This window comes from Numida meleagris, chromosome 2 (genome assembly GCF_002078875.1).
Source record: "Numida meleagris isolate 19003 breed g44 Domestic line chromosome 2, NumMel1.0, whole genome shotgun sequence".
Taxonomy (NCBI): domain Eukaryota; kingdom Metazoa; phylum Chordata; class Aves; order Galliformes; family Numididae; genus Numida; species Numida meleagris.
Window position 1 is genome coordinate 93,873,353 of NC_034410.1, and position 15,610 is coordinate 93,888,962.

Sequence of the window (15,610 nt, forward strand, 5' to 3'; positions counted from 1 at the left end):
AAAGAAAAGAAAAGAAAAGAAAAGAAAAGAAAAGAAAAGAAAAGAAAAGAAAAGAAAAGAAAAGAAAAGAAAAGAAAAGAAAAGAAAAGAAAGGCACTGCAGAAGGAAAGATAATGTCAAAAATTAAATTTTATTTTAATGACTTTTTTTGGGGTCCTGATTCATAATAAAAAGAGTGACATCACGCATAGTTCTAGAGTATACAAGGCTATAATAAAGAATGTGTAATGCATCATGAATAAAAATAAATAATTAGTGCTGCCCTAAACAGCCAGTCCTAGAGACAGTAAACAATACCTAAGAACTGAGAAGAGTACTTGAATTTTTTTTTTCCCTGTAAGATTCTAAAAAAGATTTACCTCCCTCTCTTTGATAAACGGCTTTTGCAGGAGTTACAGAAAACTTTGGTTTATCCTCTGAAAAGCATTCAAACAAAATAATTTGGTGGTTTTTTTAATGTCTGTAAGATTGTCATCTGAAATTTTACAATAAAAATAAGTGCAAAAAATACAGTTTTATTTTGGCAACATTCTAAATCCACTCATCATGCTTATCAGATGTTTTGAATGGATTTTTCACTCTCTCTTTCATGTCACAGTTCTGTAATGACCTACAACCCACAAGTCAGTGATATATTCACCACAACATGTTTTTTTCTTTTTCTCATTGAAGAAAAAAAAGCACTTTAACTGTCCTACCACCATTAAATACGTTAGTCTCAAAATAACTTGAGCCTGAAAGTGGCTATGAAGAACAGCTCTCAACCCCACTACTGCTACAATTAGTGTCAAATCAAAATAATAATATTAACTAATTCTAAAAGCAATAATCTATAAAAACTATCAGGGTGTAAAATGAGCCAAAACTATGCTAGAGACATCTCAGCAAGAATATATTTCCCAGAAAACTTAATTCTGAAGGCATTAGTTATTTAACATTTAATTTGCGGCTCAAAAATTTGAAATAAACTCTATGAAATAACTTACATATTAAGTGAGCAAGATGAGCATCCAAAATATACCCATATTTTGTGGATGCTGGGTTTTATTTCTGTTATGCAGGAAACAAAATTCAGATGAAGACAAGCTGCACTGGTTGCACCTACAAACTGAATTAATGCTGTCTTCTCTAATACATATTAATTCTGGCAATTCTGAGTTCATGTAATTTGGAGATCACATATGAAATGACTTCAGTGTTGCACCTTGCTTAGTAATTTTTATTACTAATTATGTATGCAGAGCATTTTGAGTTAGAGATAAGTAAAAAAGCATTAATTTAGTTATTCCTTTACATATAATAAATTAATCATCAGTTACAGTAAAAATGAAGACTGATCATTTGATATTATTTTCCTGCATAATGAAATGTTGATAGAAGAAAAGAGAGGAAATCTTTACCTGAATTCTTGAGGTATGTGATTAATGTAGGGGCACTGTCCTCTCTGATATCTCTTAGAATACAAAAACATAATAAAGCTATGTATGCACAATGTATTCTAATTGGCCTTTAGTCTAAGGTACAGCCTCTGTACAGTGTAACCAGGTGTATCACTGAGCAATCCTCTCATTATTAGCAATAAAAACATTGTGAAATTATAGGTTTGAACTAAATTTAACATATCAAAGAATACTAAGAATATAAGGCTTCTGGGGTATAACCCACACTTCACACTGTTGTGTGGATTTCAAACTTAGCTTGCTTTAAAAGAAAATAAACACAGTGAATTCCTAACTCTTTCATTGAAAGAAAGCTTAGTCAGGAAAGAGTCTTCAAAGGCACATACGGAAGGCTGTAGTCGCTTCCATTGACTTACTGCTGATTTTGCTTTTAAAGTACTGCTTGTAGCATTTGTGTGATTTCTGGTTTGGGGCAAGTTGAAGGTGCAGGTGTCTTGGATAGAAATACAAGGCATGAGGTGAATGATAAAACTGAGAGTAAGTTCGAATCGGACATGATTTTTTTGAACATTGCTCAAGTTTTCAGCTTGATTTCCTTATAATCAGTGACATCAGTGATTATTTTCACTGCTATATGCCAATGCCCAGGTAACTAAATATTTACTGGTAAAAGTAAAGAAAAAAACTTTTTTATTAGCAGAAATATATTGAATTTATTAAATATAATGTTTTTTTTTATTTATGGAGATAAAATATATTGAGCACTAAATGTTAATTTTGATTTTATTTGATTGTGTCATGTTTGTAAATGAAGGGAATTTTACATTCTTGACCAAAAAAAAAAGACAAGAAATTCCATTATCAGTCTGTTACAATATTCAAAATAAACAATTCAGTGGATGAATTTGTAGACATCTCTCTTACTGCTGCTACAGTATATCAGATGAATGATGTCAGTGTGTTTGTGGACTGAAAGGAAATGAATTTTGCATAGAGGAATTTGTTCAAGTGTATGATTCTTTTGTTCTTTTTTCATTTATGGAAACTTCATTTGTCCCTTGTCTTTTGATCCAGGAAATCTTACATTTTCTGAAGATTTTAATGCCCATCTCTTCCAAACTGATGAAAAAAAAAAAAGCAAAGTGAAATATTTGCAGAATACCAGTCTCGATTAGACTGTTTGGGTATGGGAGCTGTATATTTGTGAGCACGTAACATGTACTTAATATGTATTTACAAACCTAATTTCTAGCATTAACAGTTTAACATTATATCTGATATGTTCTTTTACAATTTTAAAGGAGCAGTAGACACTTTAATTCTTAAAAAATTCTGCTTATCTGTGTTTCCAGCTAATTCAGAGCATCAGTGCAGTGGATAAAGATGATTCAGCAGAAAGTCACCATTTTTACTTCTCATTGGCTCAGGACGCCACAAACAACTCACGTTTTACTGTCAAAGATAATCAAGGTAGAGTCATAAGAAACTTCCTAATGGAGATGCATGCTTCTAATGCTTCTCACGTTAGCAATTAAAAAAAATATTCATTTAAAATGAAAGTGTTATTGTAACTAAACAGCAAAAGATGATTTCATGTCAAGGAAAGAAAAAATCTGAGATGAAAAATATAGTTATTCCTTCAAATTTATATTCTTAATGTAAGAGATGATTTTAACAAGAAAGTTGGTACATCCCATTACTACTTATCTATGAAACAAGACTGCTGGGAAGAAACTGCTGTTAGTACAAATCTGTTACTTCATCACTTCAGTGAGAAGAGAGGAGAAGGCTCCAGGGAAACCTCATTGCAGCCTTCTAGTGCTTGAGGGGAGCTTATAAATAGGAGGGAGATTGACTTTTTACAAAGTCTGATAGTGATAGGAGAAGGGGGAATGTTGTGAAGCACTGGCACAGGCTGCCCAGAGAAGTTGTGGATGCCCCATTGTTCAAGGCCAAGTTGGATGAGGCCCTGGGCAGCCTGATTTAGTGGGTGGTAGCCCTGCCTACAGCAGGATCTTCAAGATCCCTTCCAATTTAAGCCACCCTACGATTCTATGATAAATAGGAATGTGATCTCTTTTCCTAAAAGAATTTAAACTACATTACTTCATTACTGATGCCATCGAACAAGTGTATCCTAGTGTTCTGGCTAGATGAATAAAACAATGGAAATAAGCTTTGGAACATTTAGACCATGTTAAATGGCAAACTGCTTTTCTCAGTATCTCCAAAGTTAAATTCAATGTTTTAATATGTTTTCATCTCCAACCTTCATTAATGTCTCACTCAGTGACAGGAGAAGATAACTTCCTAAATTAAAGTCAAATTCTGTAAGAAGAGTAGGCCATTCCCACCTCTGCTCATTCTGCCCAAAATCCAAGCAAAGCAATGCACAAGACAGTATGTCCAGTTCCTTTTCATGGCTATTGGTGAGAAAAAAGTCTTTTCAAACATCATCAGTTCAATCCACAATCTCTAGCTTTCTACTGCATTTCACACAAGTAGTGAGGTGAACTGGGAGAGGCTGAGGCAGAAGCAAAAGAGAATCAACAGATCTGGAGGATTTTATCTCCCTAAACTTTGACTAAGGAACATGAAAGAACTTCAGTAGATTGCTTGTATAAATATTTTATAGAGATAATTGTAAAAATGTGGGGTTTTTTGTTTGTTTTTCTATCTACACGTGTGCACACAAGCAGCAGTTCACCCTGCCATGATATTAATACTCACATGTCCGAATTTTTTTTTCTTCTTTCCATTATACCCAGATTTAGTTAAGGTTAATTTGTTTTCCAAGCTAAGTTTCAGATTCAAGTTAGTTGATGTGCAGCAGAAGCTGAACTTAAGCTGCTTATTGGGCTTTATACAGAACTGATTTCTAAATGCTTATAGTTAAATACAAAACAAGGTGAGAGCCTCTAGCAACTTTTCCTTCATTTAGATAATAGGAGCTCAGCTAGATCCAGTTTTGAATTAGGGAAAGAAATAAAAGATTATTTTAGTGGACTTCTTTGCTTTCTGTTCTTTCAGTTTCCACATGCTCTCTCTGTGTGCTGTCAGGTACACTTTTGGAGACTTTTCACTGGTAAACTGTCTATATTTTGTCTGCAAATTGCTAGATTGTTTACATGGAACCATTGTAAGAACCAGCTAATTGGCCACAGCAGTGGGATTTTTTTAGCTTTGAACATTAAAAACACAGCTTTAAACATAAATGCTATTAGTGAACCTGGAACATATATGACAAAATAAATGCATTTATTCACAGTTCTCACAAGCAAAGGACACATGTCCATAATTGGACTTACTTTCTTAACTTCAGTAATATTTAACATTGTTTCTAAATAGGTTGGATTCCACTGCATTTCTATTGTTACAAAATGCGAAATATATATCATGCGTAATTTATCTTCTAGATAACACAGCTGGAATTTTCACAGCAGTAAGTGGCTTCAGTAGACAAGAGCAGTTTTATTTCTTCTTGCCGATCTCAATTCTGGATAATGGATCCCCACCACTTACGAGCACAAATACACTCACTGTCACTGTCTGTGACTGTGACACTGAAGTGAGCACCTTATACTGTCGATATGGAGCTTTCATGTATTCCATGGGTCTCAGCACAGAGGCTTTAGTTGCTGTTTTGGCTTGCTTACTAATACTCTTGGGTAAGTATGAGTAAGATAAATGGTTATGTTTTCTTTTACAGTAGTTTTGATTATGTGGCAAAGATGTTTCCTAGATGGGAAAAATAGAAATACTGTCCTATTGAGGAAAAAATATAATAATGCAGATCATTTGTTTCTTTTCTTCTTTCTAAAACAATGTTATTTTTTCCAGTTTTCCATAAAATTTGAATCCTAACACAGGGCCTTAGAATTTGGCTTTGGTTGATCAATGATTCTACGTATTTCTCCAGCATTACTAGTAATAAAGATCCAGAAAGGAAAAGTCTGTACTGACCCCAGGTGAAGCTGAGACAGAGTTATGAAAGGAGATTGGTTAGTATAAGAATACATTAGGTGGAGAAATACTCATTCTGCCTTAGTTATGCCAAATATACAGCTAAGATAAATGCAATTTAATAAAAGAAAATTCTCTCAAAACAAGTCTATCTCTAGAAAGAAGTGGGGTGTTCCTCTGTCCAGACTGCTCAGTCTAGAAAAGACTACACTTAGGGGAGATCTTATTAATGTGTTAAAATAATTAAAGGAAAGTTGTAAAGAAGATGGAGCCGGGCTCTTATCAGTGGTATTCAGTGCTAGGAAAAGAGGCAATGGGCACAAACTGGAGCACAGGAGGTTCCCCCTGAACACCTGAGAGAACTGTGCTATGCAGCTCGGTTACACTAACAAAGGCTGTCCAGAGAGGTTGTGGGGGGTTGTGGAGTCTCCTTCTTGGAGATCTTCAGAAGCTGCCTGGACATGGCTTTGGGTGGCCCTGCTTGAGAAGGAATTGGGCTAGCTGGCCTCCAGAGGTAACCTTCCAACATCAAATATTCTGCAATTCTGTAGTAACAGCATCTTCAGATAACATTTTAACCAGAGTTTGGACACCTTTTTCCTCTTAAGAGACATAAAATTATCCTCCATTACTCTTGTGATGTATGGATATGAAAAGGAAGCACCCTAAATGCATAGGAGGTGTGTTTCTGAAGCCACGATTATGCATAGTCAGCAAATGACACTCACAAAACCAGACCTGCACAATCTAGTCTGGCAGTTTCTGCCCTGCTCAGGGCTGTGGCTGTTGCAAGACACACTGGAGTCACACCACTCAGGGAAACAGCTTTTTTTCCTGGCAAAACATGCAACTATCTCTACTACAATGCATTTGCTCTTTTTCAGCAAAAGGAAATAGGACACAATATCCCTGAAGTGTTTGATGAGTGACTTGACACTGACATACTATAACAGCAGGCCCATTGTAGTAATTGTTCACCAAAGATTAACTGTCCTTCCTGAATCTGTGCCTGAGTTATGGTTAAGATTTGGTAGTTTGAGGCCAGGAAAGTAAGAAAGGTGATAGAGCTGGGTAGGTTTGTTTTATAATTCAAGCTGATGAGAATAAAGCAGCAGAGAAAGACTTCCAGCTCCAACTCCAGCTTCTGTTACTTGTGGAATAATACGGCATATCCACGTTGTGCTTTATAATAATAAATCGCAGGAAATATCATACCCAGAAGTATCACCAAATAATTGACAGATCTTAGGGAAACAATTTTTTTCTAATAGTGCAACTCTACAAACAAACAAACCCAATATCATAAAATGAAGATAAAATGAGATTTCGCTGATATCAAATCATCATTTTAAATTGTAAAAAGCATAACCTTTTTTTCAAAAGCTTCTAAGAAATAGGGAAAAATATAATCAGAAACTAAACAAGCAGGAAAACTGCAACAAAATATCTCACAGCTCAAAGAGAATGTCAGGAAAGATAGAAGCAATAAGAGCAAAAATCACATTTCTTAAGAGACAAATGAGACAAATTTTCAGAGAAAATTGTTCTCTCAAAGTATTTGTTAATGAGAGCGAATATAATAGAAATATTTTTAGACTTTTATATCAGTGAAAGAAATACAAAACAATTGTAAATAAACCCAATTTTTCTTTGGTTGTTGTTTTCCAAGCATATGAATGTAAAGAACATTCTTTTATCTACCCTTGTTATACGGTATGACCTCATCTAATCTGAGATTAACAGCATACAAAGCATGTTATCACTAAGCATAAGAAAACAGGATTGAAAATGATGTCTGGCAACTCTATTCTGATATAGTATTTTGATCTGCTGTAGTATCAATACAAGAAGAGAAGTCCCAGATAGATAATGGAATTATTTGAATGTTAGATTAGGGAAAAATTAAATTGAAGAAGTTAACATCACCCATATTCTGCATTCTGTTCACAAGCTTATGGTTTTACTTATCTTAGCACAAGGCACAGAAATTGGATCTAATTATTTCCTGTTATTTTACTTTGATCTTCCAACTGAATCTCTGGGTGAGAACTCATTGAAATTTCTCCTAGAATGTACCCCCATAATATAGTCCTACAACAGTATGCATTGCACAGCAGCAGTGTGCTTATGAGTTATGAATTAGGAGTTTTATATGTCTTTGGACTCTCAGGATTATATGACATGAAGGAAAATGGAGAAAAAACAAAATTCTACCAAAAAAAAAAAAAAACCCACAATTTTTTTTGTACTTATCTCTCAGAACAATTTGAGTAGATAGTGTGATTAAAACAATGAAAGAGTACTTCACAATTGTTTAGTCTAGATGGAAGTAATCTTGGCCAGACACTAGCCAATTCTTGACTCCATAGCAAAGTCCAGAAAACAGACATACCGGGCAAAGTATGTCACTGCTTTATCCAGGCCATAAATGATGTTATTCATCAAGGCTTTCTTGGTCACTTGCAGAGAGGTCCTCTCTCTGAAGAAAACAATTGCTGTCTACTGGGGCTATGCAGATCATAAAAGTTAAAGCAAGAATATAGATTTAAAAAAATTAGACAGAAGTCTAATTCAGTGAAGTCTAAGTCAGTGCTGTATAAAAAATTGAGCCACACCTTGCATGATCTATGGGACTGAATTATTTTCTACCACTTGAGGAGCATATCTCACTCTTTGTTTCATTTTTCATCTGTTCCTCCTGGGGCTTTGATCTGAAAGAAGGAGAGATTAAAAACTTTAAATTTTGAATATAAAATTGATATATTATGTGATAAAACAAAGCAGTTTCAAAAAAACATAATCTGTTTCCATTACTGCTTCCAACTCTCATCTACTCAAAGAATTGCTCCATTTCATTCACCCATTTTATAAGTCCCTCTGTAGCAGTTTTTCCACCACATCCCATACTCAGTTCAAAATCATAAAATCTGTAAAAATCACAGCTCTATAAATTTGATAAGATAGCTTCACTTTGCAATTGCAGTGATATTAAGAAACATTATTATTTTTAAAGGCTTTCTAGGCACATTCAAAGTCTCTGGCTCTGTTTATATTTTCCCTTGCTTTCTTTTTGTTCTGTTTTGTTTGTTTGTCTTGTCAGTGTTCTTTTTGGCGATTATAGGCATAAGACAGCAGAGGAAGAAGACTCTCTTTTCAGAGAAAGTGGAAGAATTCAGAGAGAACATTGTCAGGTATGATGATGAAGGAGGTGGTGAGGAGGACACAGAAGCTTTTGATATTTCAGCACTGAGGACACGCACTGTCTTGAGAACACACAAACCTCGAAAGAAAATCACCACAGAAATCCACAGCCTCTACAGACAGTCCCTGCAAGTTGGTCCTGACAGTGCCATCTTCAGGCAGTTCATTTCAGAAAAGCTTGAAGAAGCCAATACAGACCCTAGTGCTCCTCCATATGACTCACTTCAGACATATGCATTTGAGGGCACTGGCTCTTTGGCAGGATCTCTCAGCTCCTTAGGCTCAAACACATCGGATGTGGATCAAAATTATGACTATCTTGTAGGCTGGGGACCTCACTTTAAACAGCTCGCAGGCATGTATGCTTCCCAAAGGAGTACTAGAGATTAGTTACTGTTTGATCATTTGTTTTTTCCATAAATTCTCAGCAACTGAAATCAACTCAGTTTTTAAAAAGGAGATCATCCCACATTCAAGTACAAAAATAAAGACCTAAGTCTTGGATGTAGAGATTTTCTGAAAAATTGTACCAGGCCTATCATGAGTTGAGAGGATGGGCACTCTCCATTTGAAAAAAACAGGAAACTAAGATTTTGCTGCTTTGGATATCAGGACCCCATTCTGGGACAAGAAAACCTGGGTCTTACAAGTGCAGAAGGAGGAATATAAGCCATAAATGGTTATTGTAAATATTGTCATCCACAAGCTATTTCCAAAGTTAAGACAGACTTTTGCTGTTGCAGTTGAATATATTCATTAACCAAAGTTAAATATGCATATTTGTATAATGCTTCATTATATAAATATACTTGTGTGACAAAGTAGACTGTAGATATTCTAATACAATTGTCAGAAGCACTTAATAATCTATTTATTGCTCGTAAGATGATAAAGCTAAAACAAATCTCCTTTCCTATAATGTAAAAATAAATACCTGTTACAACATCAGCATATTAATTTCTATAACGGAAACTATTGGGAAATACATAAACCCAATACTTATTTTAGGAAATAAGGTAGGAAAAAAAAAAAAGAAATTAATTCAAGTTAGAATCAATACTCAAATACTGCAATTGACCGCATTATATTACTGTACTTGTAACAAAATATTATCCAAACATAAGTATCTGTCTTTTTATTAAGAGTTTAAAAGATGACTGATTTACCAGGATAGATTTTTATGTTATGATTATGGAATATAAAATTATCTAAAGTAATCGATTTTACTATAACAGTATTAAGGACCTTTAAGATTCTAAGCTGACAGTTATAAAACTTGATGTATAACATTGGATAATAAGATAGCAGAATGTTTTAATGTTAATCCACTTCTTCTGAAAATGATCCTGTATCATTCTATTGGACTCAAATCAAACTTCAAAATTAATTTCCCACTGTTTTATTTACAAATAATCTACAATGAATACAAAGATCTCTCAGATGATTTCTATGCTCTTATGTACATAGCTACTCAGCAGCAGTTTTGGATCTAATAGTCATCAAATAATCAAATATATTCAAAATGATCTGTCTGGAAAAAGGGACCCACTTGTTTTTTATTTGTCTCTCTTCCATCAGCTACAGATTACAAATATTTAAACAATGTTTTTCTTCTGTTACTTTTTTTTAAGCTCTTCAGTAAAAATTACTGATGAACTAGAAAAAGCCATGAAAAGCTTATGAAAAAAAAAAAAAACATGCACATAACGTATAATCTCTGCGGGATTTGCTACAATTTCTATTCACCAAGGAAAAACAAGAGATACAGGTTAAGTGGAAATGTGCCAGTGTAGAGTTCTAATTAATGTCAGATAAAAATAAAACATGGAGGAGTTTGGAAATCAGGAGAGAGATGCAGTATGAAGTCTGGGAAGGGCAGAAGAAACTATTAATGATTTTAATTACTGGAAAATGCTGGAGGATCATAAAACTAGGTCCAGATAAACAGCATCATAAGGAAAATCTGTTTTTCTCCACGATCATGCTAGGCCACCAGTATGAATGAGTGACTACAAACACTTTAAAGAAATGCATGACTATAAAGTTATATTGATGACTCAAATACTTGTGTTCAGTGACTATCAAGTAGATGCAGTTTTGAGTTTTTTTGTGGTTTTTTTTTTGGATAATATTGTGCTTATTAATTATTTGCTCCAAGTAGCAAAGAGAAAGAGAGTGCCCTTATTGTTTGGAGATGGTAAGAAATGCAGTTTTAGTATTAGGTTTTTAGATTTACCTAGATTTTACTCCAGAAGAGTCCACAGATGGCCACTGTGGCCTTAATAGAATTCCTCATACTTTCATGTTGTATTTAGTACAAATAGGATAAAAATGTCTGATCCTTTCTCAATCCAGATAGTTTCTGTGTTTATATGGGGAAGTAGCTTTGAATACCTAATCATGTTTCCTCTGACATTATGATTTCCTCTGTTGACTTTAAGGAACTGTAATGATAAACAATTTTATAAACAATGTATACTGTTGTCATATCCAGCAACTTCTACATGAAAGATAACAATGACCTGCAATAGGTCTTAAATGATCATTACCTAAAAAGCCCTAAGATCACATTCATACAGCAGGGACACAAGTGTGTTTAGCTCTGAAGTAAGAAAATATTCTTATATGTTACTGGGCCACATTCTCTTAGGTTCCTGATATTCTAAGTCAAATCTTTTGATTTATTTTCACATGTGAGAAAAGAATTATTGAGCTGACCATGTAAATCATATTTCATTTGATATTTTGTACTTAATTTAGCTGAAAAAAATCTGCAGAAAAGTTTTATAAAAATTCTGTTTACTTAAAGGAAATAAAAATTCAGAGGAAATCAAACTACTTGAGAGAGATCCCAGCAATTAATAGTATGAAATTAATAAAGAATAAGTTATAAGATAGAGTATTTGATGAAGTCTATTAAACGATGTAATGGTGTTCCTAAGGGAATCCTCCATTGCCTTTACCTTTTAAAATTCACCAGTAACTAAAATTAGCCACGCTATCAGATGAAGAGTGAAAATGTGGTAACAAAAGATATATGTATATTCAGCTGCTCTTGACCTTCCTGAGTGAATATAAAGAATTGTTATCAATTGGTCAAGGGAGGAGATCATACAAAATGCTTTTCTATATGATTACTCTGGAGAGATTTTTTTTTTGCTTTTTTTTTTTGGTCCATAACAGGTTAAGAACTGGTGAAATACATGACAAAACATAAGCTTCCTTTTTTCAGTTCTCACTCATAGGAATTTAATGCTGTGTTATTGGTTTTATGATTTAAAGGAAATGAAATCTATGCATGTTTTAATAAATAATGATCATCTGTTTGAAGATAAAAACAAACAAACAAACAAAATCACTTTATAGTAGATTGTAGTTTCGTACTCATTATTGTGACCAGAAAAGGGGAGGTTTATTTATTGGTTCATCCAAAATAAAATTTCTTCATCTAATTTTAATTTTGTATATCAGGATGCAGGGCTTTTTCATTATAACATTGAAGCTCTCCTGCTTGCCACACAAGATAATCTCAGTCTTTAGTTCTCATAATTTTTTTACAGTCTTTTCTCACAGATACTGTCATTACATTTCTTGCTTTGCTTTTAGAATTAACATTGGAAATGTGGTTAACACTCATTCTTAACTGTAGGGGGTAACCCTGTCAGATGAGAGTAAAATATTTTTGACAAGACAGTGTGAATTTTATGTTTAAAGTCAGATATAATGTATGCTCTCAGGAGCAGAAATTGAAGGAAATTATGTGATTTCACGTACTGGCAAAGGATATATTTACCCTTGATCCAGAATATAAACAAACATAAAAGAAATTATATGAAAAATGGCAGTAGCTACTTATAAAGGTCTATCTACCAGAAATTTATAAAGTAAAATAAGATGGATAAATATTTTGTAAAAAATTGATGCATTTTGTAACAGTAGTTTTATCCTTTATAAAAAAAAAATAACATCTTCCTATATGTGTCTAAATTAGCCCTATGTCTCATATAGAGAGTCCAAAGAACAGTAAGCTATAGATAGGAAACAATATACAGACTTAGGTAAGTATGAAACGCTTTACCCACAGCAAATTAATTATAGCAATAGGTAAAAATATGTGTAAGACACAATAAATGGCAGCTATATAGAGAGCACTAAAAGCAAATGTAAATAAATATAGTTGGAAACCAGCACAACATCACAAATCTCTCCAATAGCAGAGACCAGAACAGGGTATCAATGTCTAATAATGCCCGGACAGATTAATTGTTATTTAGAAGGTGCTTTAATAATATTAAAGTTTACGATTTGAATAGCATTCCATATGTGGGGATTCAAATACCACTGGTTTATAGAGAAACAATAATATTTACGTACATATACCTGTCTGAAAGAATATGGCAAGTTATTAGATTAAAACATAAAAGTATGTAAATCTGTGCACAGATAAATAATGTACCTCTTCTGACATTGTTATGAGTAAATTCATTTCTGCCGTTACAAATTGCACAGAAAAATATTAATTTCACAAAGGATGTCTTTAACAGTTTTGGTAGCCTAAGAGCTGCAATAAGATCTTCTTGTACTGATTCCGTATGTTAGCCTTACAAATGTGATAAAAAGAAACACATATATACTGAGGATACATGAGGTAAAGGAAAGAACTAGATGGCCTTGAAAAATGAAGAATAGAAAATAGATACAATTAAATGGCACAAAATACAAGATCATCCATTCTAGTAATAGCTATTAAAAAATATCAGCTTTTATACTGGGCATTTATCCAGGGTAATTAAGCAAGACAAAGGATATCTTAGCTCTTAAACTTACTATGAACAGCTGAAAATATGCAAGCCAAAAAATTATATATAAACTGAAGCTGTATTAAAAATAAAATAGGCAAAATAAAGTGCAGACCATGAAATGAAATTGAGATTGATTATCTAAAGTTTTAATTACTTTACATTTCATTCTTTTCTTTGTTCAGACTGACCAATCACACTAATCACACTAATATTGTTTCTGACAGTCACATGCACACTTAAACACAAAACCAAAGTTCTAATATTAGTAATTGTTAGAGAGTTTTCAGAGGATAAAATAAATATTTCTTCTGTACTTACAAACTCTTTGGCAAAGCCCAGAAAAAGTAGGAAAAAAAAAAAGATAAAAGATGTTATCCCTAAACATCTTTTATATTCTATATCAGTATGCACACATTTCATTATGCATGTGAACCTTGTTTTATTTGCTACAAATGACACTTTATTTACAAATAAAGTTCAAGATATTATTTCAAATGACTTGAATTTTATGTTAATCAATGACAATTTTATGTGAATCATTGTTACTGCAACTTAGCTGATACTTCATTGAGTTCCTCTCAAAACATCCTGTCCTCACAAAAATCTTATCCAATGCCACCATGACTGAATATAAAAACATCCTAGTTAGCTTCTGAAAATGCATTTAATCTCTCCTATCCTTAACCGTCTAAAAATTGCTGCAAGTTATCCAATGCCCCAAAAATGACTGCTCACAATCTCTGTCTGGAAGTGCCAGTCTCGTGATATTGAATGGTTTTGACTACAGCAGAAACTACAAAAAACTGAGACTCAAAGTCTTCATTTTAAAGGATTTAAGATTAATATTTTCTTTCCTATCCTGTATTCCCATTTTTCTGTGAAACCAGTATTCCTATCCTGTCAACATCTCAGAAGTTTGGGATAGGCTGGATATGCTCCAGGACTGCAAAATGATTGCAGCATCCTTCCTTATGGGAACAGGTTACACATAGTAAACTTTGCACACTGAAGAACTCCTGTGAACACATCTCCATCATGTCACCAAGGACCTTAATCCATGATAAATCACTCATAAAGCTTTGTCTGCTTTCCCCAGTCTGATGGGTGTATAAGGATCTTGCTTTGTCTTCTTGCCTTTCTCTATGGCTGGGATTATTTTTAGCAACCCAGTAAATATTTTTCTTTGACAATACTGCCTGTCAGTCTTAAATAATTAATATTACTTTATAGTATTCTCTTAAGAGCTAAATATTTCCAAGTCAGCTCCTGGTGGAGATAGCTATTTCGCAATCACATCTTTCAGGAAATGCAGAGAATGAGAAAAGAATTCAAGGCCAAAAGAGGTCAAGTGATTTGTGTACCTGGTCATCTCCCAAGGCAGAAACAAGTTGTAAATTCTGAAATATTCAGCCCACTGCCCCAATCTCTGGACTACATGTATTAAGGTTTTGCGTTTTTTTTTTCTTTTTTGCAGTTCTACTTGTTCTTCTTTTTGATGTATATGAATTATAATTTAAAATAAAATGCTCTCAGCACTTGAGTTTACCTGCTCTGTTTTTGTAGGTGACTTGGAACAAATTTTTGCATATGACCATTGGCAAACCATGGGAAAGTAATGCAAGTGCTATTTTCTTGTTTATTTTTTTTCCCAGAAGTAAACGTAAGTGTGTGAGTGGCTTAAAGACAAAAAAGTTAGGGCATCACTCAGTAAAACAGATCCTGAACATGCTAAAGTAAGCTTTTTCTTGTCCTCTCCCTTATGTATAACTTATCTAGTTCTACCTTTACTCTGTTGTGCTACAAAAGGGATAGAAAGCCTTAGCATATCGAGGTGTCTCTTCTTTCTTACCGGTTCTTTGTAAACAAAAATCTATAACTAAGATTCAACAGCTAATCATGGAGAAACAAAAATGAATAAGTGCCATGTCATTCCTTGGAGTTGAAGCACATCTTTGGATACTATTAGTAATGTTGCCATCATGAATGAGATACAAGTAACAGTTTAAATGAATAGAAATAATACTTTTGAAAGTTGAGAAGTCCATTCTGTTTGCATTTTCTAATTTTCCCATTCAGTATCTAGGAAACAAATCTTGTTTTGGAAGTGCCTTGTGAAATTCTCAATTTTAGGTTTACTCCAGAGGCCACATGGATTAATTTTAGCTTTTCAGTTTTCTTTTGTATCAGATATAGTGCTGCCAGTAGGAGTAGGGAAGTAGTTGTCCCTCTGTGCTCAGCACTGGT

At 33.7% G+C, this 15,610-nt stretch overlaps 1 protein-coding gene across 2 annotated transcripts in view; it reads left to right on the plus strand.

The window, feature by feature from the left end:
• CDH19 (cadherin 19) overlaps positions 1–14,851 on the plus strand; it is a 117,704-nt gene extending 102,853 nt beyond the window's left edge. For both annotated transcript variants that reach the window (XM_021388524.1, XM_021388523.1), the window contains exons 10-12: positions 2,753–2,870; positions 4,817–5,068; positions 8,464–14,851. In XM_021388524.1, the coding sequence (XP_021244199.1) occupies positions 2,753–2,870; positions 4,817–5,068; positions 8,464–8,954 (861 nt within the window). In that variant the 3' untranslated portion in view covers positions 8,955–14,851. The remainder of the gene's footprint in view (positions 1–2,752; positions 2,871–4,816; positions 5,069–8,463) is intronic.